At 42.1% G+C, this 23,053-nt stretch overlaps 1 protein-coding gene across 1 annotated transcript in view; it reads right to left on the minus strand.

Moving 5' to 3' along the window:
• Window positions 1-23,053, minus strand: part of ADAMTS18 (ADAM metallopeptidase with thrombospondin type 1 motif 18) — a 122,176-nt gene that overhangs the window by 48,621 nt on the left and 50,502 nt on the right. Inside the window, exons 9-12 of the mRNA XM_070761642.1 lie at window positions 9,553-9,690; window positions 9,301-9,454; window positions 7,640-7,735; window positions 5,957-6,105 (exon numbers count right to left, since the gene is read on the minus strand). Of these exons, the coding sequence (XP_070617743.1) occupies window positions 5,957-6,105; window positions 7,640-7,735; window positions 9,301-9,454; window positions 9,553-9,690 (537 nt within the window). The remainder of the gene's footprint in view (window positions 1-5,956; window positions 6,106-7,639; window positions 7,736-9,300; window positions 9,455-9,552; window positions 9,691-23,053) is intronic.

The raw sequence follows: 23,053 nt of genomic DNA on the forward strand, positions 1-23,053 counted from the left end.
CAAGATACCGAAACCATTAGAAACACATGCCGATTGACAAGCGTTCAAATTTGAGCCAGGGTGGCGCAGCAGGTAGAGTGCTGTACTGCAGGCCACTGAAGCTGACTTGTAGATCTGAAGGTCAGCGGTTCAAATCTCATCACCGGCTCAAGGTTGACTCAGCCTTCCATCCTTCCGAGGTGGGTAAAATGAGGACCCGGATTGTGGGGGGAATAGCCTAGCTCTGTTAAAAAAGTGCTATTGCTAACATGTTGTAAGCCGCCCTGAGTCTAAGAATGGCAGCATAAAAATTGAATGAATGAATGAATGAATGAATAAATAAATAAATAAATAAATAAATAAATAAATAAATAAATAAATAATAAAATAAATTTGGATCACATGAGGATGCTATGATGATCATGTATGAGAATCAGTCATAAATCTTTTTTTTTTACTTCAAAGAGTCACTAAGCAGCTGCCGGGGTGGTGCAGTTGTCAGAGTGCAGCACTGCAGGCTACTTCAGCTAACTGCTAGCTGGAGTTCAGCAGTTCAAATCTCACCGCTAGCTCAAGGATGACTCAGCCTTCCATCCTTCTGAGGTGGGTAAAATGAGGAGCCAGATTTATTTTATTTTATTTTATTTTGTTTTGTTTTATTTTTTATTTTATTTTATTTTATTTTATTTTATTTTATTTTATTTATTTATTTATCAGATTTGTATGCCGCCCCTCTCCGTAGACTCGAGGCGGCTAACAACAATAATAACACAATATAAACAAATCTAATATTTAAGTTAATTTAAAAAACCCAATTTAAGAAACCAGTCATACATACAGACATACCATGCATAAATTGTATACGCCTAGGGGGAAGGGAAAGTCTCAATTCCCCCATGCCTGATGACAGAGGTGGGTTTTAAGGAGCTTACGAAAGGCAAGGAGGGTGGGGGCAACTCTGATTTCTGGGGGGGAGTTGGTTCCAAAGGGTCGGGGCCGCCACAGAGAAGGCTCTTCCCCTGGGTCCTGCCAAACGACATTGTTTAGTTGACGGGACCTGGAGAAGGCCAACTCTGTGAGACCTAACTGATCGCTGGGATTCGTGCGGCAGAAGGCGGTCCCAGAGATATTCTGGTCCAATGCCATGAAGGGCTTTGTAGGTCATAACCAACACTTTGAATTGTGACCGGAAACTGATCGGCAACCAATGCAGACTGTGGATTGTTATGAGCAATAGGCTGATTCTGTAAACCGCTTAGAGAGGGCTGTAAAAGCTTTATGAAATGGTATACAAGTCTAATTGCCAATGCTATAAACAAATGTGTCATCCCTGAAGCCATTTTTGGAGCATCTTCAGGGCTGCTACAGCGAAGCCAGTTGGAGCTGTGGGAACTGGAGGTGGGAGGTAGCGATAGCTGTGGGGGGGATGTGTAGCAAAAATAACATTCTTTCCCATGGGAGCCAAGGACATGTCCACCAGGTGTTGCAGAGGAATGGACCAAAGCCCACTGAAGATGGGACTGTGACCTGATTGGACCACATAATAGCTCATCTGTCTGGAACCCACACCATGTTTCGGACATAAACACACCACGTTTCGGACATAAATACATAAATACATAGAAAACGTTCAGAGATGCTTTACGAGAAGAGCCCTCCACTCTTCTATTCACAACAGAATATCTTGAAATACTAGGTTTAGAAAGCTTAGAACTACGTCACCTTAAACACGACCTAAGCATAGCCCATAAAATCATCTGCTGCAACATTCTTCCTGTCAACGACTACTTCAACTTCAACCACAACAATACACAAGCACATAATTGATACAAACTCAAAGTAAATCACTCCAAATTTGACTGTAGAAAATATGACTTCAGCAACTGAGTTGTTAATACATGGAACTCACTACCGGATTCTGTTGTTTCATTCCCAAACTCCCAAAACTTTACCCTTAGACTATCGACTGTTGACCTCACTCAATTCCTTAGAGGTCAGTAAGGGGCGTTCATAAATGCACCAGTGTGCTTACCATCCCTCTCCTAGGTTTCTCTCTTATTAGTACCAATATCATGTATATAAACAGTGTTATTTCTTTGTATACTACCAATACGTACTTGACATAAATGAAGGAAGGAAGGAAGGAAGGAAGGAAGGAAGGAAGGAAGGAAGGAAGGAAGGAAGGAAGGAAGGAAGGATATGTGATATGGGGGCAAGAACTTTGAATTTTGATTTGGGTGGGGAAAATCTTGGGCCCTTCAGAGTTGGGTTTTCCCCAGATGTGCCAATAGGACAGTCCTAATAAATTGATATTTTCAGGAACCACCAGGACTCAAGAGTCTTGACTGCCTTGGGTCTGTTACTTGGAACCCTGACCAAATAATAAGGCAAGGGCTACCTATATTTAATTCCTACTTGTGATATAAGTGGTTCTAGATTGACCAGAACTGAGTTATGATTAATGGCTCCTTATCACTGATCATTTATTCAGTAAATAAGAATTGCCCGGGTTTTAGAGCTACATCATTTTTCACCTGCATACAACTCCTAAATGCCATCGGCTAGATTTGGTTGAGTTGATCCAGGATTTCTTTCCTTGTATAAAATTGCACAGATACACTATGAAGCAAATGTTCAGATCGACATATAATATTTATCTGAGAAATGATGCCTAAATCCTTTATATTGTTAGTCATCACTAGAAGCTAAGCCTATTACAAACCACTTGCTATCATCTCATAATATGCTATTCAGTTAAATCCATCATGGAAAGAACTTGCTAACATGTGCAACCCAGGTGCCATTTGCACAATCTGAGACTCACCTATTTGCAAAAACAAGATGGAACTTGTCACCCTGGTTTCCAGGAGTTTAATGATATAACATTGATTTGTTGAAGGAAAAAGAAACTTTCTTCCTTTTGCTAAAGAATTTAGGAAAATCTGCTCCTCCCTAGACAAATGATCTGAAACAATGGGATAGAAATTGTGAACTCTTTGGGAGCACAGCAACCTTCAACAGAATAGTCCAGTCCCTGGATATTCCCAAAAATATCCTTCTGTAATAAATCTACTGTATGTCCTAAAAGATGAGAAATGAGGAAAGTCTACAGGAACTGGACATGGATAGTCTAGCGAAGAGGAGGGCCAGGGGAGACATGATAGCAGTATTCAAATACTTGAAGGGCTGCCACAGAGAGGAGGGGGCCAGACTCTTTTCCAAACTACCAGGGGGCCAGAGCAACGGATGGAAGCTGATCAAGGAGAGATTTAACCTAGAAATAAAGAACTTTCTGACGGTGAGAGCGATCAACCAATGGAATGGCCTGCATGCAGAGGTTGTGAACGCCCCAGCAATGGAGACCTTCAAGAGGAGACTAGACTGCCATACGTCTGGGATGGTGAAGGATCCCCTGCACCAGCAGGAAGTTGGACTAGAAGACCCACAGGGTCCCTTCCAACACAAACTATAAATAAATAAAATGAATAAATAAATGTACAAGAAGGGACAACCAAAGTGATCAGGAGGCTGTAGCTACCTGAAAAGTAGAATTTAACGCCATCAGTCTACTAAACAAATAATTCCCTCAACACTGTCAGACTTTCTACTAAATCTGCACTTCTATTCTACTACTTTTTCTCATCATTCCTATCACCCATTTCCTCCCATGTTGACTGTATGACTGTAACTTGTTGCTTATATCCTAAGATTTTTATTAATATTGCTTCTTCATTGCTTATTTGAACCCTATGACAATCATTAAGTGTTGTACCACATGATTCTTGACAAATGTATATTTTATTTTATGTACGCTGAGAGCATATGCACCAAGACAAATTCCTTGTGTGTCCAATCACACTTGGCCAATAAAAATTCTATTCTATTCTATTCTAAGGCTGCTTAAGTTACAATAAAGTAACGTAAGTAAGATACGGCATTAGTATTTTATACTCTTACCAAAATATTAGAAATAAGGCAGGGGTGGGTTCCACTTAATTTCGCCACCGGTTCGCATCGCGATGTTTTGCACGTGCGCGCTTGCTCCACTCACAAGCGGGCATCCCCTTATGAAATTTCACTTCCACGCAGTAGCAGGTTGTAGCTGGCACAGGGCAATACGGCATCCCTGTATCGAAAATTGAGTTGCGTGCCTAGCTCCAGCTGACCAGCGGGCAGGTGCGCGTGTCGACATGAGATTTGGCTTGTGCACATGTGCCAGAAGCGAAATCTTGTGTGAGGACACGCACGCGAGTGAGATTTCAGCGTTTTTTTGTGGTTTTTTGCTTCCACGTATGCACTCATCACTAGGAGCATTCCAGTAGTGCCGGGAACAATCAGCTGATCAATTGTGTTTTGGACAAAGAAATAAAGTTCAGTATTAACCCAGGGGAGGGATGGGGCGGGGGGGATTTTTTCCAAGCAGAGAACAAGGCGAACCCATCCAAACAAAGGAAAAGTCGCCAAGAATTCAGAAAAAAAGATGGTGGCACACATGGATTGGCACCGACAAAACCAGATCTGTGTTGCTAATGTTACATCACCAGCGGGTTGCTAACATTTTGGCAATCTGGTTTGAACTAGGAGGAACCCACCCTTGAAATAAGGCACTCTAACCCTCATGAAGAAAGATTTAGGACTGAAAAAGGAAACACCTCTTAAAATAAAATAAAGATTAAAGTTATGCAGTGAATTCAACGCCTTCAAATGTGGTGTCGGCTACCAATTGGAGAAAGAGAACACACAAGAAGGAGAAAGATAATCAGAATTGGCTACAAATCTTAACTAGTTTTTGAGGTCCGTCAACTGCCTCCTGAATCATGGCCAGCATAGTTTACATAGGAGAAGAGGAGAGAAAATAAAAACAGCTGTGAACTTTGGAAACACACCTGGCTGACCACAGTGGATGAAAACGATAAGCCTGACCTGATGTAGCCTCAGGACCAATTTTTTTGTGAGTAATATATATTTTAAGATGCCACGAGGCATGCTAGCTTTTGCAGTAGTGGATGACAGAGTTATTTTTCAGATAATTTATGGAGGGCAGATTTGGTCAATGATTATTATCCAGGTTACAGGATGCTACTGAACACAAAGGTCTGCAGGCAATATAATTGAAAGCCACAGGTTTCCTGCATTGCTTATGAACATTTATTTAACTTCTGCATAAAACAGGTGGTTGAACTAAACAGAGCTCAAGTAAAATCTAAACATACCGTAAGCAAGAAACTTAAATCAAAGCCAACTGTAGAAAAAGTGCAAATTTAAATTTATACAATATTGCATTAATATTACTTTTAACATGCTACCACTAATGAGTTTACTAAATATGAGTTTTACAAAATGCAATGATTGGAGGAATGTACCTATTAAAAAGGATGATTAACTTTTAATAAAATTCTCTGTATTCAGTGTATGTCTGTGTACGTGTGGCATATGTATAAACATTTATATATATTAAAGAATGTGGAATGTGTTTTCTGTTGAAGATGAGAGAGAGAGAGAGGGAGAGAGAGAGGGAGAGAGAGAGAGAGAGATAGATATTAACTGCCTTGGAAATGGCCCTGGGTTGGGCCAAGAGGCAAAAGGAAGCATTACACTCCTCCCATAATTGGGTATACCAGGGTGATTTGACAGAAGAAAACATAATATATTCTCTGATACAAAGCTGAAGGGATTACATACTGTAGCCTAGAGGTTAATTCAATCAATTTCACATGTTGTCAGCACATTCAACTTTGTATAGATAGGTAGGTAGATGATGATGATAGATAGATAGATAGATAGATAGATAGATAGATAGATAGATAGATAGATAGATAGATAGATAGATAGATGAGAGACCGAGAGAGGGACAGACAGACAGACAAAGGTAGGCAGGCAGGCAGGCAGGCAGGCAGGCAAAAAATAATTTCATTGTCACCTACCAGAATTACAGATAAAGACAGAAACATGAGATCTTTTCATAGCAGGGACTTACTTGGGATTGTTGCAATGTCTCTCTTGGTATGTGACTCCTCCCCCACAAGTCCGAGAACAGTCTGACCACCTAGACCATGATGACCACTGGCCATTCACAGGTTTGGGACCATGGTCTCCAAATGGGACACACTGGCCCCTTCGACACCACTGAAGGAAAGAGGAACAGAGAAGACATGTTTTGCTGGGATGATTGATTATGGCGATCAAAGCGTGAATTAGAAGCTAACCTACCATTCAGGGGAAGGGGAGGCGAGGGTTGGAATGGGTGAAAAATACAATGATGTGCGATAAAAATAGGTAGTGGAAATTCAGGGTGAGGGGAGAAGTAGTAAATTGCAGTTTCATTATCTCTTCTTGATCCCCAATACAGATGAGGAAGAGGAAGAAGGGGGGATCTGCTTATCAGTTCTGATTTTAAACCTAAATACTTAAGTATGAGCACTTTCACATTACAGATTACATAAATCATGACACATTACATAAATCGGAACATCACAAAAGAGTTAACTACTTTTTTAAGTGAATGGCTGCATCTCTGTAAGCCTAACTTTGAACATACTACTATGTTCCCCCCAAAATAAGACCCTGTCTTATGAAATAAGCGCTTGGCCTTACTGCCATGCATTCAAAAGCATGATTGGGCTAATTATCAGGGGGTGTCTTATTTTGGGGAAAACAGGGCAGCTACAATACTGAGGTTGCTTCTGTCCCATCTGATGTGTCTCCCACATCCACCAAGAAGGATTTAGATTAGAACCTGGATGTTGAGCCCAAGATGCAAATGCATTCTTTAAAAGTATCCCAGACCCATCTAGGGCTTAGACTCCATGTTCAAAACAAGACTCCATGTTAGACTCCATGTTCAAAACAAGTAACTACCTACTATTTTTATTTGATTTCATGCCGCCCTTTACTACCCCAAAAACATGCATTTCAGCCCAGAAAGGTGTTGTGATTAGCTCTGGCCCAGCTCCTGCCCCAAGGACTGTGGATGTGGGGAGACATCCACATGCTGCAGGCCTGTTTTGCCCCCGGTGGAATTTGCTGATGAAGGCTCCTCTGACCAAGAAGACATGAGTGACAGGGAGGAGGAGAGTGTGACAGACAGCTCAGAAGGAGATTAATTATCTAGCTCCTCCTTGGATTCGAAACAGGAGTTAATGATACAGCCACGCATGTGGAGAGCGATGCATAGGCAACAACAACTGAGAGATTATTATCAAAGAAAATGAGGCCACCTGTGGTTGGGTGGGGCTGTGGTAATTAGTGAGGCTGTGGGTTTGCCCATTGTGGAGGATTATCTGATCGCTGTGTTTCGTGACTGCTTTACTGACTTTGACCTTTTGTGTGCTGATTTTTCCCTGCTTTGAAACTAAACCAGAGCAAAGCGTGTTTCACTTTGTGAAAGAAGAAGGACTGTGAATTGCCTCACAGCTGCAAGCTAAGCATCACAGAACTGATAAGGGACTTGTACCAATTACCAGTTTGTTTGGAGACGAGTGCTCTTTGCTATACCAAAAGAGGGCTTGGCTTAAGTGAATTTTCCTTATAAAGAACATTGTTTTGAATTTTCAAACGTGTGTGTGTCTGAAATTTGTACCTGTGAATTTTTGGGAGGAGTCTACCAGAGAGCCCGACAGAACAGAAAGGTATGCATTCTATTGCAGTTTCTGTAACTTACCATATTTATTCCACATAGTGTCCCTTCTGCAGCTGGCATAAACTTTGTTTCGCATCGATGGCCAACTTTATGGCACCAGAGTGATTTGCATATATCCTGAGTGTGTGTGTGGGAGAGAGAGAGAGAGAAAGAGAGAAATCTTATGACTTTCAGTTTTCATATTCAAAGTAAACAGTGTCAAGAGTTGTAAGGTTATAACTTTTCCACATAGCTCGGCAGGTGGCACCACCTGGCTGATTTCAGAAGCTAAACAGGATCAAAACTCTTTAGGCCTTGGATGAGAGACTTTTTCAGGCCAAAGAAAAGGGTTCAGTTGGAGACTTTGGCCTGCCACTTGTTAGAATGTAGAATGTCTCAGTGCTGTGGGAATTTGGGAGGGGCGGTTGCATGAGGGTGTAGAGTTGTAGCCCTAACAAATTCTTTCTAGATACTCAAGGTCATCCTTTGTTTAGCACCTGTCTGGAAGTTGATGGGAGGACTGGACACATTGGCAGAAACAGATTGGACCATGTGAGGAACTTGTGGGTTTGGGAACAAGGGGATGGACTTTAAACTGGGTGGAGAAACCCACAGGACGTCAGATTCAGGTTTCTGCCAGATGTGCCAACATGACTCTGCTAACAAATTGGATCTTTGAGGAAGGCCATGCCTCGGACTCTGATTTAGTTTCAGATGCTATTTGGAACTCTAACAGACTTCCTGAGAAATTGTTTGGTGGCTAGACCAAGAGTTGAGATGAATATATGTAATTTTATTAAGAAAGCTACCCAAATGTCCAGACCAGGAGTCAAGCTGGACTGAATAGATCTTCATCTTGACCTCCCTCTAAGTTGTCCTTAAAAGCTCTTTCCCATGATTAATATCTCTGGGACCGCCTTCTGCCGCACGAATCCCAGCGACCGATTAGGTCCCACAGAGTTGGCCTTCTCCAGGTCCCGTCGGCTAAACAATGTTGTTTGGCGGGGCCCTTCTTTGGGGCAGCCCCGACCCTCTGGAACCAGCTCCCCCCTGAGATTAGAACTGCCCCCACCCTCCTGGCGTTTCGTAAGCTCCTTAAAACCCACCTCTGCCATCAGGCATGGGGGAACTGAGATAACTTCCCCAGGCCTATACTGTTTATGTATGGTATGTTGTGTGTATGTTTTCTTAAATTATGGGTTTTTAGTTTTAATTATTAGATTTGTATTGTACATTGTTTTTCTATCGCTGTTGTGAGCCGCCCCGAGTCTACGGAGAGGGGCGGCATACAAATTTAATAAATAAATAAATTTCATAAATAAATAATAGATGACATGAATAAATTGGGAAACTGAGGCATTCCTATTCCTCAATCCTCATCTTCCTCCACAATACAAGGACACACAGTCATTGTATAATTACTTTTTTCCCCCTGTAAGCCCAAACCTTTTCCTGCAGTTATGGTCAGGCCCCTTCGACTTCCAACCAAAGCAATATCTTCAAAGCGAGCCATGGCTTTGCCCAACCATTTGAAGATTTAGAAACCACGAAGACCCTGGAGCAGCTTGGAACCCCTCCATTCATTCATAAACCTCTTGCTAAGGTCTCATTGTTCTTCTGTAGTGCAAGTTCTAACATTGTCAGGAAATTGCAATTTGAAAGAAAAAAAACCCCAAAACCAGTAACCCACATTTAAAAAGTACCTTCACGAAACTCAAGTTGCATAGTTTTGCTTTTGCTCCAAATTGCCACTTGCATTGTGTATCAGCATCATAGATCTGTCCTGGGAGTTTATCAGGATACTTGTATTGTCCAGCTTGTTTGGGCTCATCTATCAGGCATGCTGCCTGAGCGGTGCTGTGAAAAAGAACAGCAACAACCTATAATCTTTGCTCTTCCACAAAAAAAACCTGTTTCCAGATTTGAAAAATGCAATTCTCTAGGCTTGGACTTACTTGAGAAACTTGTTAAGGTACTGCCGGCTACACACCGACCATGAAAACACTCCATTGTTGCCTATGAGAGTGGGAGACATGATGTTACCTTCAGCTTTTCGACAAGGGTTTCCTTCTCCATCGTGAATCATGCCAAAACTGGGCACCCCAGAAAAAAAGAAAGAAAGAAATCTATTTATTACAAGACAGATACAATAGAATGTTTCATAGTAGAATTGATGCCTTCGTGTAAAATATATGTAATAGAAAGACAAATATCATCAGTTCTATAGTCAGTTAAACTACTGAAGTTTGCAGATGATACAACAGTGATTGGTCTCATTTAAGAAAATGATGAAACTGCATACAGACGGGAGGTTGAACAACTAACCTTGTGCTGTGACCAGAACAATCCAGAATTGAACACACTCAAAACTATAGAAATAGTGGTAGACTTTAGGAGAAACCTTCCCATCCTACTGAAGTAGACCCAGAGACAGGGTTTGAGCAATCGGTACTTTTATTCAGCTCAGAGAACAAGTGACAGCTCCGCAAGGTAAAGTGACAGTTCAGCGAGTACCGACTGGCTCTGCAGGGAGAAACCGCTTCTTTTATACTTTTGCGGTTCCCGCCAAAGCGAGAGCCGGCCGCGTCTGAGCCAATCAGGAGCGACTTCCTGCTTGGGCTCAGACAGCGCTGGAAAAGAGGAACAAACTATTTACAGCGTTACAAGGTAGCCATTCCAGGATACAACACCCCTCCCCTCATAGTTGGACTCATCCATCAAGAAAGCCACGTGACGAAGTCGTCCAATCGGTGAGGCCTTCGAGGCTCTCGCGCTGACCTGCGCAGTCCATTTTCTCCTTCGCCACTGACTGTGGAGGATGGCTCGCCGCTGCTCTCCCGGTGCGGCGGACTTGGCCTGGCGGGCCCAACGAAGGCCTCGGAGGACGAGGATGGCTCGGCGTCGCTGGATGGTTCCCCCTGGCCCGATAAGTCTCTTTGCGTGTTTCTTAGTTCGGGCAATGTACAAAAGTCTGTTGAAGGGGGAGAGTCCGAGTCAGCGGGTTGTTGCAATTGGTTTTCAGTTCGTTTCCGAATGTGGTCTATGTGTCGTTTCCACAAACGACCATCCTCCAGTTTAACAATATAAGTCTTGGGTGCGTTTTGCTTAACAATAATTCCCTTCATCCAGTTTACATTTCCATCAAAGCATTTTACATATACATTTTGACCCAAATACATTTCTCTTTCTGGTTTCATGCACATTTGGTTATTATTCACACAGAACCTTGGGTTTAACCTGTCTAATGGTGACCTCAACTTTCTCCCCATCAATAACTCTGCAGGGCTTACATGTGTGTGCGAGTTAGGGGTAATGTGCTGGGTTAATAAGAATTGGTCCAAGTTCTGTTGCACATCTCCAGGGCCTGACCTGTGCAATGCCTCCTTTGCCACCCTTACGTAACGTTCTGCCAACCCGTTAGCCCAGGGCGAGTAAGGCGAGATGAGGGCATGTCTGACCCCTAGGCCATCTAGGAATAATTCGAATTGCCTGGCTGTTAGTTGTGGTCCATTGTCAGACACTAATAGATCAGGGCAACCATGGGATGCAAACAGTCTGCTCAATACCTTGATAGTGGCACTTGTGGTTATGTTGTTCATTGCTATTATTTCCAACCATTTGGAGAAAGCATCAACCACTATTAGGAAGTACTGAGACCCCACTGGGCCAGCAAAATCAATGTGGATCCTAGACCAAGGGCCAGCAGGCTGTTCCCACTCAGCCGGAGTTGTTTTGGGGGGACTGGGCCTAGACTCTTGGCACGGGTCACACTTTGAAACCCAACTTTCAATATCAGCATCAAGCCCTGGCCACCATAAATGCCCCCTTGCTAGGCTCTTCATCCTGACAATCCCAGGATGGCCCACGTGTAACATTTTGAGTACCTTTTCCCTTAGGCGTTTGGGGATGATCACTCTATCCCCCCACAGCAAACAACCTTTTACATATGATAATTCAAGCCTTTTGTTCTTAAAATCACACAATTCAGGTTTAACAATATCATTTTGCCATCCCTTTAGAACACAGTTCACCACTTGTTTAAGGATTTGGTCTTGCTGCGTGTGTGCAGCTACCTCTTTTGCTGTGGTTAGTGGGTTTTCCTCGAGTTCTATCATTAGCACATCTGTGGCAGGAACAGGGTCTTCTACCAAGTCTGCTATGGGGCATCTGCTGAGGCCGTCTGCATGATTGATTTCCTTCCCCCCCTTGTGGGTGAGCTCATACTGATACCCTGAGAGGAAAAGGGCCCATCTGATTAGTCTTGGAGACATAAAAGGTGGAGTGGGCTTGTTGGGGGCTAGCAGGCCTAGTAGGGGTTTGTGGTCAGTGACTAGCTCAAAGCTTCTCCCAAAAATGTAATTGTGAAACTTCTTTACCCCTGCCACTAATGCTAGAGCCTCCTTGTCTAACTGGCTATAATTCCTCTCTGTGCTGGTCATGGTTCTTGAAAAGAATGCTATTGGGGCCTCTGTCTTATTCGGTAGAACGTGAGCTAAGACTCCTCCTATGCCGTACGGCGAAGCGTCGCACGTGAGCCTAATGGGTAGTGAAGCACTATATTGGACTACTACACTTTTAGAAGTTATTAAATTTTTTATTTGAGAAAAAGCTTCACGTTCAGTTTTCCCCCATGTCCAGCGGGCTTCCTTCTGGAGTAAACGATGGAGAGGCTCTGCTACTGTTGCCTTCTGCTTTAAAAAAACGGAATAAAAATTAAGGAGGCCCAAAAATGCCTGCAACTCATTCTTATCTTGTGGCTCTGGGGCTTCTCTAATTGCTCTCAGCTTCTCTGTTGTGGGGTGGATACCTTCCTTATCTATCTTATACCCAAGGAATTCAACACTGTCAGTTCCCCAGACACATTTATCAGGCTTGATTCGTAACCCTTTGTCCTGTAGCCTCTTAAGTACTTCCCTTATTCTTTTGTTCACTTGTCCCTGGTTTTCCCCTGCAATTAAGATGTCATCAAAATATGGAATTGCCCCATTTACCCCTGACAATAGGCGTTCCATGATGCTCTGGAATATTCCTGGGGCTATGCTTACCCCAAACTGTAACCTCGTGCATTTGAAAGCCCCCCTGTGTGTTACAATCGTTTGGGCGTTTGCTGTTTGTTCATCGACCGGAAGCTGCTGGTAAGCCTGGGCCAGGTCGATCTTTGCGAACCTTTTTCCCTCCCCCAGGGAGTGTAAGAGTTGTTGCACGACCGGGATGGGGTAGGGGTGGTGTTGGAGTGCCTTATTCAAGGTTGATTTGTAATCAGCGCAAACTCTTAAAGAGCCATCTGGCTTCAATGGTGTCACTATGGGAGTTTCCCATGGCCCCTGTTCCACAGGGACCAAAATACCTTGACTAATGAGTTTGTCCAGCTGCATGTCCAGCTTGGGGAGAAGCGGAAGGGGAACCCTGCGAGGTTTCAGTCTGACCGGTGGGACCTTGGGGTCGATAGAGAAAGATATAGGGGGTCCCTTATACAATCCCAAGGTGGGGCTGAACACTTCAGGGAACTCTTTCACAAAGTTAGGCATATTATCACAGTTTACATTACACACACCCGAAATTTCGATCCCCAACGGTTCCATCCACGCTAGACCCAGCAGGGAGTGTTTGGCCCCCGTCACAATAAGCATGGGAAGGGTACATTTCACATTCTTAAAGGCAATAGGTACATTTGCTGTTCCCAGGACCGAGATTACCCCCCCTTGGAAGTCTCTGATCACCAATGAGGTTTGAGTTAAGTCAGCCTTAGACACATTAGGCATGTATAGTTTAAATTTTTCCCAGGGCATGATGGTATATCTCGAGCCCGTATCCAGCTCCATTGAGCAAGGCTGGTTATTTAGTAACAATGAGATAACAATTTTAGCCCCCTTTTTGGTTGCCGTGTTATTCACGGAAAATTTAGAGTTACCTCTATTGTAGTCGCGGTTAGCGCTTGAGTAGTTCCTTTGACCCGAGCTGCGGAACGGTCTCCTTTCTCGCGATTGGGGGGGTTGGTTTTGAGGTCGCTGGTATTGTTGTGTGGCAAACGTTTCTTCTGGTGCCGTTGCTCTGCATGCGATGGCGATGTGGCCTCTCCGGTTGCAACGGTGGCAAGTAGCGTCTCGGAAGGGGCATCGATGGCGCTGGTGATTTCCCCGGCAGCCCGCGCAGGGGGCTGGGTGAGTAGCTCTAGGATGTCTCGGCTGGTCTTGCAGGAGGAGGCAGTTGTCCCCGTTTCTAGTCGGCTGGCTGAGGTCGTCTGTTCCCTCGGCGCTGGGAGACTCGGCGTTGATTTTGGCAATGATTTCTCGCCTTCCGTGCTCCTTTAATTCTCTTGCCGCTGCGTCGGCTGCTTCCGCGGTTTGTGCTAATTTAATTACGGTTTGTAGCGTCAGCTCTTCTTCGGTGAGGAGTTTGTTTCTCACCGAGTTGCTCTTCATGCCGAAAACCAAGGCGTCGGTAAGGCGAGCTTCCGGGTCTTGAAACTTGCATTGAGCAAGTACCGTTCGAAGCCGCGTTGTGAATTGGCTGATTGACTCGGTTTCTCTCTGAGCCATCATGTGAAATTGATGCCGGTAAACCATGGCTGGTCTGGTTGGTTTAAAATGGCTCGCTAGTTTCTGTTGAAGGACGTCCCACGCTGTGGCTCTTGCTTGTTCTGGCTCGGTGAGAGTTTGGGCAAGTCTACGGATCTCTGCGCCGCAGTAGTTGAGAAAAATAGCCCGTCTGCGATCGGCTCCGGCGTCCTGCATTCCCGCCGCCTCGAGGAATATCTCGAAGGTGGCCATGTACTCGTCCCATGTCATTTTCTCGGAATCGAAGAGTTCTGGAGCCTGGCCGATCTGGATTTTGTCCATGTTGCACGCGAAGTTCTTCCGTTCGTTCGTCGCCAGTGAAGTAGACCCAGAGACAGGGTTTGAGCAATCGGTACTTTTATTCAGCTCAGAGAACAAGTGACAGCTCCGCAAGGTAAAGTGACAGTTCAGCGAGTACCGACTGGCTCTGCAGGGAGAAACCGCTTCTTTTATACTTTTGCGGTTCCCGCCAAAGCGAGAGCCGGCCGCGTCTGAGCCAATCAGGAGCGACTTCCTGCTTGGGCTCAGACAGCGCTGGAAAAGAGGAACAAACTATTTACAGCGTTACAAGGTAGCCATTCCAGGATACAACACCTACCACATCTTACAATACTAGACAACATAGTATCAACAGTAGAGACTTTCAAATTTCTAGGTTCTATCATATCTCAAGACCTAAAATGGTCACCTAACATCAAAAACGTCATCAAAAAGGTGCAACAAAGAATGTCCCTTCTGCGCCAACTCAGGAAACTCAAACTGCCCAAGGAGCTGCTGATACAGTTCTACAGAGGAATCATTGAGTCTGTCATCTGCACTTCTATAATTGTCTGGTTTGGTTCTGCAACCCAACAAGACCGACACAGACTTCAGGATTGCAGAAAAAACAATTGCTGCCAACCTGCCTTCCATTGATGCCAACCTGCCTTCCATTGAAGACCTGCATGAGTCAAAAAGAGTACTGTGAAAATATTTATTGACCCCTCACATCCTGGACATAAACTGTTTCAACTCCTACCCTCAAAACGTCGATACAGAGCACTGTGCACCAAGACAACTAGACACAAGAACAGTTTTTTCCCCAAATGCCATCACTCTGCTAAACAAATAATTCCCTCAACACTGTAAAACTATTTACTAAGTCTGCACTACTATTATTACTATTTTTTCTCATCATTCCAGTTACCCATCTCCTCCCACTTATGACTGTATGACTGTAACTTGTTGCTTGTATCCTTAAGATTTTTATTAATATTGATTGTTTCCTGATTGCTTATTTGACCCCTATGACAATCATTAAGGGTTGTACTTCATGATTCTTGACAAAATTATATTTTCTTTTAGGTACACTGAGAGCATCTGCACCAAAGACAAATTCCTTGTATGTCCAATCACAACTTGGCCAATAAAGACTTTTATTTTATTCTAAAAAGTAATTAAGAACAGATGTAATAAAATAAAACAGAAGAAAAATAAAATTGTAAGAAGTTAATGGTACAATATATTGTAGGGATGGCACCACAAAACCTGGGAAAGTTGGAAGAAGTTAGCACTCACTAGATAAGACAATCTATAATTGGAATAAAAACTTACTATACTTATGATACTAAATGGTCATCATTACTGAGAATTCTGGAAACTGAACTCTAACACATCTGGAGGGCACCATCTTATAGAAGCTTCTCTGGGTAATCTAACATCACAATATTTTAAGGCCAGAACTAACTTATTGACTTAAAGCACCAGAACAATCTATTAGTTAAGGTGCTAGGCCTTTGAAATGATTGTGGAAAACTGAAGTTCAACCCAAGCATTCTTGATATTTCAAAAATAGCAGTGGAGGTGGTGCAGGCCATAGTGAAATTCCTGGAAAGAAGAATGATGTGAGAAACTAAATAAATGCTTAGTTGAAGGCTAAGCATTTATTTATCTTTAAATGCCCCATGTTATTTTGCAAAGCTGGTGGTGATTATTGACACAAAACAGCCACCTTGGGTGATAGAATCTGGACTTTGGCATTTCGTTTCTGAGAAGATTTGCTTGCCCCATTAATCTTTTGCCTTCTAAAGCCATTAATAGGGCAAGACCTTATTGTTGCAAAAGGTATTTGGGACAGAGATCAATTGGCTTATGTTCATGTTCAGCATTACAGTAGATTCCTACTGTTGTTAGCGCAATATTCACATTCTTTTAGTGCTATTCTATATCTTCCCCTTTCCCCAAGCCTTGTCAAGTTTTTAGAGATGGAAAAGTTGGAAAGAGAGGAGTAAATGAAAGGGCTTTGATTTTTTTAAAAAAAAAATCATGTGCCTTTTAATGTCGCTACATCTATAGATCATTGCTTCCCAAATTTAGTTCAGTGACTTAAAAGAGATCAGTGGGGGCCTTGGTGTTTTCAGAGCTTGGTGATTTTCTTGCAGACATTTCATTACCAAATTAGGTAACATCATCAGAAAACCACCAAGCTCAGAGAATCCAAACAACTGTTCAGTTCAACCTCTTAATTTATTATTTTCTCCAGTATTGGTTAAATGGGAACTGCCTAGGGACACACAAGCACACAACGCAACATACAACAGATACAAACGTAAACCGCTCCAAACCTGACTGCAGGAAATACGATGTTAGTAACTGAGTAGTTGATGCATGGAACTCACTACCAGACTCTGTAGTATCATCACCTAATCCCCAAAACTTTGCCCTGAGACTGTCCACTGTTGACCTCTCCCTATTCCTAAGAGGTCAGTAAGGGGCGCGCATAAGTGCACCAGCGTGTCTTCCATCGCCTGTCCTAATGTTTCTCTCTCTAGAATACATTTATTTTAATTTCTCTGAACATCACATTTCCATCATGGTCTTATCTTTGCCCTTTCCCGTCCACTGTTGACCTCTCCCGATTCATAAGAGGTCAGTAAGGGGCGTGAATAAGTGCACCAGAGTGCCTTCGGTCCCCCATCCTAATGTTTCTCTTTTACTAGTATCATGTATATAAACAGTTATATCTTTGTATACCACCAATACCTTTATTACAGTCAAAGACGGTCAATATAATAATAATAATTTAAAAAAACAGAGAAACAGAACATCCAAGAACCGTTTCAGATTCTTAGAATCTAGACATTTTAGTATCTCTTTGATCTTAGTAGCAGATTCTTGGGTGATAAATGTAGTCCTTGACTTACAACAGTTCGTTGACTATCCAAAGTTGGTCATCACCCAAGTCAACAAAGACATGCTAGGTGTTGTGGTTCGTAGACATCTGGATCAATACGTATTTAACAATACATACATACATACATACATACATACATACATACATACATACATACATACATAGATTAGAATTGCCCCCATCCTCCTTGCCTTTCGTAAGCTGATTAAAACCCACCTCTGCCGCCAGGCATGGGGGAATTAAGATACACTTTCCCCCTAGGCCTTTACAATTTTATGTATGGTATGGTTTTTATATAATCCAACAAATAAATAAATAAATGCATACGTGCATACGTGCATACGTGCATACGTGCATACGTGCATACGTGCATACGTGCATACATACAGAATTTGGGGGTTATTACTGATGCTCCCCTCCAGTTTTTCCATTTTTTAAGCCTCTGCCTTCCATAACTGATATCAACCTCATTGGTGATACCCAGTGGAGGGCTGCCTGCCACTGGCACTACTGGTGCACTCCCAGCAACCGGCACAAATCTCAGGCACACATGAGATTTCAGCAATTTTTGCTGCTTTCTCTGCTTCTGTGCATGTGTGGAAGCAAAAAAAATGGCGAAAATCACCGAAATCTTGCGTTGGTGAGCATCCTTGCGCAAGATTTAGCTCCCTGTGCATGCGCAAGAGCCAAATCTCAGCCCACCAGTGGTGATATCTTTCTTTTCCAAATAAGGATGTTCTATTAAAGCTTATTTTTAAAAAAATTTAAAACCCCTACTTACAATTGTTTCAAACGTTCTCTCTCCTTCGCAATTACTATCTGACTGCTAATAGAATCATTAGGCAGCACTTCTGAAGGACCGTCTGCCTTTAGGCAAGGGAAGACCCTTGCTGCCAATTTCCCATATTATTCAGCTGGATAGGCGCATGCTTGGACAAACGACAGTGGGGGGATTTCCTACCAGTTATTGGCAAATGAATGAACCTCAGACTTTCCAAGTTGCTTTTTTTCCTTTTTTTTTTTCTTTTGGAAGGCATTTTCATAAAATCCTTCCTGTCTGGATATCAACCATGATATGAAAGAGAAAGTTAGAAAAAAGGAGGAAAAGGAGAAGAAAAATCTCAGAAAGAATGTCATTTATCTGTGCACTCATCAAACCAGAAGGTTATAATACAGAATCATGAGGGTGCGGGGGAATCGCATAATGCTTTCTTATTCTCACTGAACTCAGTCTACTATCTACATGGAGGACGTTTGTCTCCTGAAACTCTCATTAATTTTAATAAGGGTATTGAGGGATAATAACATAATACCCTGTCCCCCCCCCCAAAAAAAAAATAAGACATCCATGGATAATAAGCCCAATCGGGCTTTTGAGTGCATGGCAATAAGGCCAAGCACTTATTTCAGGGTTCCAAAAAATATAAGATAATAATAATAATTATTATTATTATTATTATTGTTGTTGTTGTTGTTGTTGTTATTATTATTGTTATTATTATTGTTATTATTATTATTTCTTAGATTTGTATGCCGCCGCTCTCTGAAGACTTGTAGTGGCTCACAAGATCTTACTGACTTGATCTTCTGGAGAAAAGCTAGATAAAGCTTTTAAATCTTTTTAAACCTGACATACTTCTTTGTTGGGGACAAAAAACGTCACCATTCTGTACACAGAATTATAGTAGTAGAAGTAGTAGTAGTAGCAGCAGCAACAACAAAACAATAATAATAATAACAACAACAACAACAATAACAACAACAGAGTTGGAAGGGACCTTGGAAGTCTTCTAGTCCAACCCCCTGTTTAGGCAGGAAACCCTACACTAATTCAAACAGAGGGCTATCCAACATCTTCTTAACAACTTTCAGTGTTGGATGATGTAGAAGTAAGCAATCATTAACAGTGTGTCTCAAAAAAGGAAAGAAAGAAAGAAAGAAAAAGGGAAGCAGATCACCAAAGAAATACGATTACAAAGAAGCATGACTGCAAAGAGATATAATCCTTCCATTTTAGTCAGAACTGATGAAGCTTCTTGGATGAGAAGTGAAACATCTTCTTCCTCAAGGGGGGTAAAAAGCATAATCTAGTTGTCTTTGGAAAAAGCACCTTTGAAACAACCATGATCCGGATTGACTGAGAATCTCCATAGACATTTCCTAACAAGGTGGATAACCATACAACTTCAAAAAAAACCATCTGACCATTCCATCCACTATAGCTCAACTAGCACAAGTTACCATTTCAAAAACAGCCAATAGTTTATTTGCAATCATACCACTAAAGTATACAAACCAATCCAGATCCTCCAAATCACCTTAAGCAAACCAAAGGAACCAGTAGCCCCAGGAGAAGAAAAAAAAGGAATCATTTAAAACAGAAGATAAAGACAAACAAGCACTAATATGCAGAAAACTAGCAAAGCACATCCCTGACAAGGGTGAGTTTTATTTATTACTTATTTATTAATTGGATTTCTATGCAGCCCGTCTCTGAAGAAGCATACAACATATAAAAAAACAGTGGGTTACAATAAAATTAAATCCAATTAAATTAAAAATTACATAGCTATCTAAAATCCCTGGTAGTATTAAAATCAATTGCACCTATTCGTACAGAAACCATACAATCATTAGTTGGCCAGGGGGCTAAAGTCTAATGGGCCCAAGCATGGTGGCATAAATGAGTCTTAAGACTCTTACGAATATCAAGGAGAGTGGGGGCAGTACGGATTTATGTTTAGATGTTTATTTGTTTCAGTATTGAGATTTTAATGTATTTTAATATTAGATTTCTTCACGTTTTGTCCTTGTTTGTTGTAAGCCGCCCAGAGTTGCAGGAGAAGTGCGGCATAGAAATCAGATTGAAAGAAAGAAAGAAAGAAAGAAAGAAAGAAAGAAAGAAAGAAAGAAGGAAGGAAGGAAGGAAGGAAGGAAGGAAGGAAAGGAGGGAGGGGGTGGAGGGAGGGAGGGGAGGAAGGAAGGAAGGCAGGCAGGCAGGAAGATAGATAGATAGATAGATAGATAGATAGATAGATAGATAGATAGATAGATAGATAGATAGATAGATAGATAGAAAGAAAGAAAGAAAGAAAGAAAGAAAGAAAGAACACATATAAAAATTCCCCCAGCCTCATTGCTAAGTAGATCATTCCTTTAGCAGCATACAAATTGGATACATAGAGAAATAACATGTCTGAATCTCTGGATAATCCCTGTTTTTTCTGACCTCGTCTCTGGATTAACATCCCTCTTCACTTTCCCCCTCACCCCCGTGGTTGTGTCTCATGGTTTTGGGACTGTCGGTTTGTTTTGCCACTTATCTACTCGGCAATCTGATCCAAACCCGTGAAGGGAAGCCAACCAATCACTGTTATCATAATATTACTCTGAGAAAAGGAAGGGTAGAATTGTATCACAACAGGATTAACCAATCTGTGCTGATGAAGCAGACTTTCGAAACAGATGGGGGAAAAACTGATTTTGAGAAGAAGGTTGTGGGCATGCCTCAATTGTTATGAGTGTGTGTCCCCTTTCCCCCTTACAAAACAGTGCACATCTCAATTCAAAAGGCCCAAGGATTGAATTCCGACATTCGTTTTTTAAGGTTCGCCTCCCACCCGGCCCACCGAAACAACGCCTGGCAAAAATTAGCACTGGGTTAGGATTAGTCTTTTAATTCCTCATTTCCTTTCAGATGAAGAGGAATCAGTCAACGGGCCACTCATGCAGACATGGGGTCAGAGTTGGTTTTTTCACTGTGTGTTTACAGAGTCAGGACTTGAATAGCTTGGAGCAACTCATGCAGAATTGGGGATTCACCTAGCATGTGAAGACTGCAGCTTGGATGTTGATTTAAAAAAAATAAAATAAAAGGATGAGCTGAATGGAGCTGTCAACCAACAAAGGAGAGTTTCTGTGTGGGAGACATTTCCATAGAGCCTCCTCACAAAAGGACATTTGGGTTGAATCTTCATGCCATGCTCAAAGCCATGGTTAGATGTACAGAACCCATGGGAATGTAGGGGAATACCAAACCTTCTCTTGTTTGAATATGTCCCTTGCTGGTCCTTATTATTTGTTTGTTTGCTTGTATTTATATGCCATTCACTCCAAAAAGGACTCAGAGAGGCTAACAATAGTCATAAATACAACAACAATTAAAAATACAGGCATAAAATCAGCAGTACAATAAAATCTATAATATTATAAAAAACCAGGCATAAAACAGTCAATCCTAATTCCAGGTCTGCTATATCCTCTATAACCTTCACTGTGTATTATTGTGTATTGGACTAACGTCGACTAAACAATGTCGTTTAGCGGGACCCAGGAGAAGAGCCTTCTCTGTGGCGGCCCCGACCCTCTGGAACCAGCTCCCCCCGGAGATTAGAACTGCCCCCACCCTCCTTGCCTTTCGTAAAGTTCTTAAGACACATCTCTGCTGTCAGGCATGAGGGAACTGACACATCTCCTCCGGGCCTATACAGTTTATACATGGAATGTTTGTGTGTGTGTTTGCTTTTAATAATGGGGTTTTTAATGTTTTTTAAATTATTAGATTTGTTTTTTACATTGTTCTTGTTATTGTTGTGAACCGCCCCGAGTCTACGGGGAGGGGCGGCATACAAATCGAATGAATGAATGAATGAATGAATGAATGAATGAATGAATGAATGAATGAATGAATAACCAACCAACCAACCAACCAACCAACCAACCAACCAACCAACCAACCAACCAACCAACCAACCAACCAACCAACCAACCAACCAACCAACCAAACCAACTAACTAAACCAACCAACCAACCAACCAACCAACCAACCAACCCCAAGTTTTAATGGCTTTCCGAAAGATAGGTAGGGTGGAGACAGTATGGATCTCTGGGAGCAGTTGATTCCAAGGGTCAGAGCTGCCACAGAGAAGGCTCTTCCCCGAGGCCCCGCCAGCCGACATTGTTTGGCGGATGGGACCCGGAGAAGGCCGACTCTGTGGGAGCTCCGACCCTTGGAATCAACTGCAGGAGGTTGGTAAATAGTCTGGCCCTAAGCCATTTAGGGCTTTAAAGATGATAACCAACGCCTTGAATTGCATTCAGAGACCAACTAGTAACCAATGCAGCTTGCGTAAAGTTGGAGTAATGCAGCGTACCTTGGTACGCCCGTTATTGCATGTGCCATTATAAATGCTAAGTGGAAAACAATAGATGTTAAAATCTCAGATATGTAATAAAATGCATTCAAAATAGCTGTGTGACTGTAAAGTACTGCAACACAATTCTTCCAATGTAGGAAGATAAATGAACTTTAAGGAAACAAGGAAGTTAATCTCAGATATGTAATAAAATGCATTCAAAATAGCTGTGTGACTGTAAAGTACTGCAACACAATTCTTCCAATGTAGGAAGATAAATGAACTTTAAGGAAACAAGGAAGTACCTATTTAACCCCAGCATCTTCAGATAAAGATAATCTTTTGTTAAATAAGTTTCCATCAACTCCAGCCGTCAAAGGCAATGGTTTTTAAAAAAAAAAATAGCCTAAGATCTATTAAAATAACATTTTAGAAAAACAGTCAAACATTCCAATATTTTAAATAATGTAGCAAATCTTTCAATAAACATGTATGCTGTAAACAAAATGTATCATGTAAACAAAGTGGCAAAGAATTTTTTTATTTTTTCACTCCCACACTTAATTTTTTATTTTTTGACATACCCTCAATC

Source organism: Erythrolamprus reginae, chromosome 9 (genome assembly GCF_031021105.1).
Source record: "Erythrolamprus reginae isolate rEryReg1 chromosome 9, rEryReg1.hap1, whole genome shotgun sequence".
In the NCBI taxonomy this organism is placed as follows: Eukaryota; Metazoa; Chordata; class Lepidosauria; order Squamata; family Dipsadidae; genus Erythrolamprus; species Erythrolamprus reginae.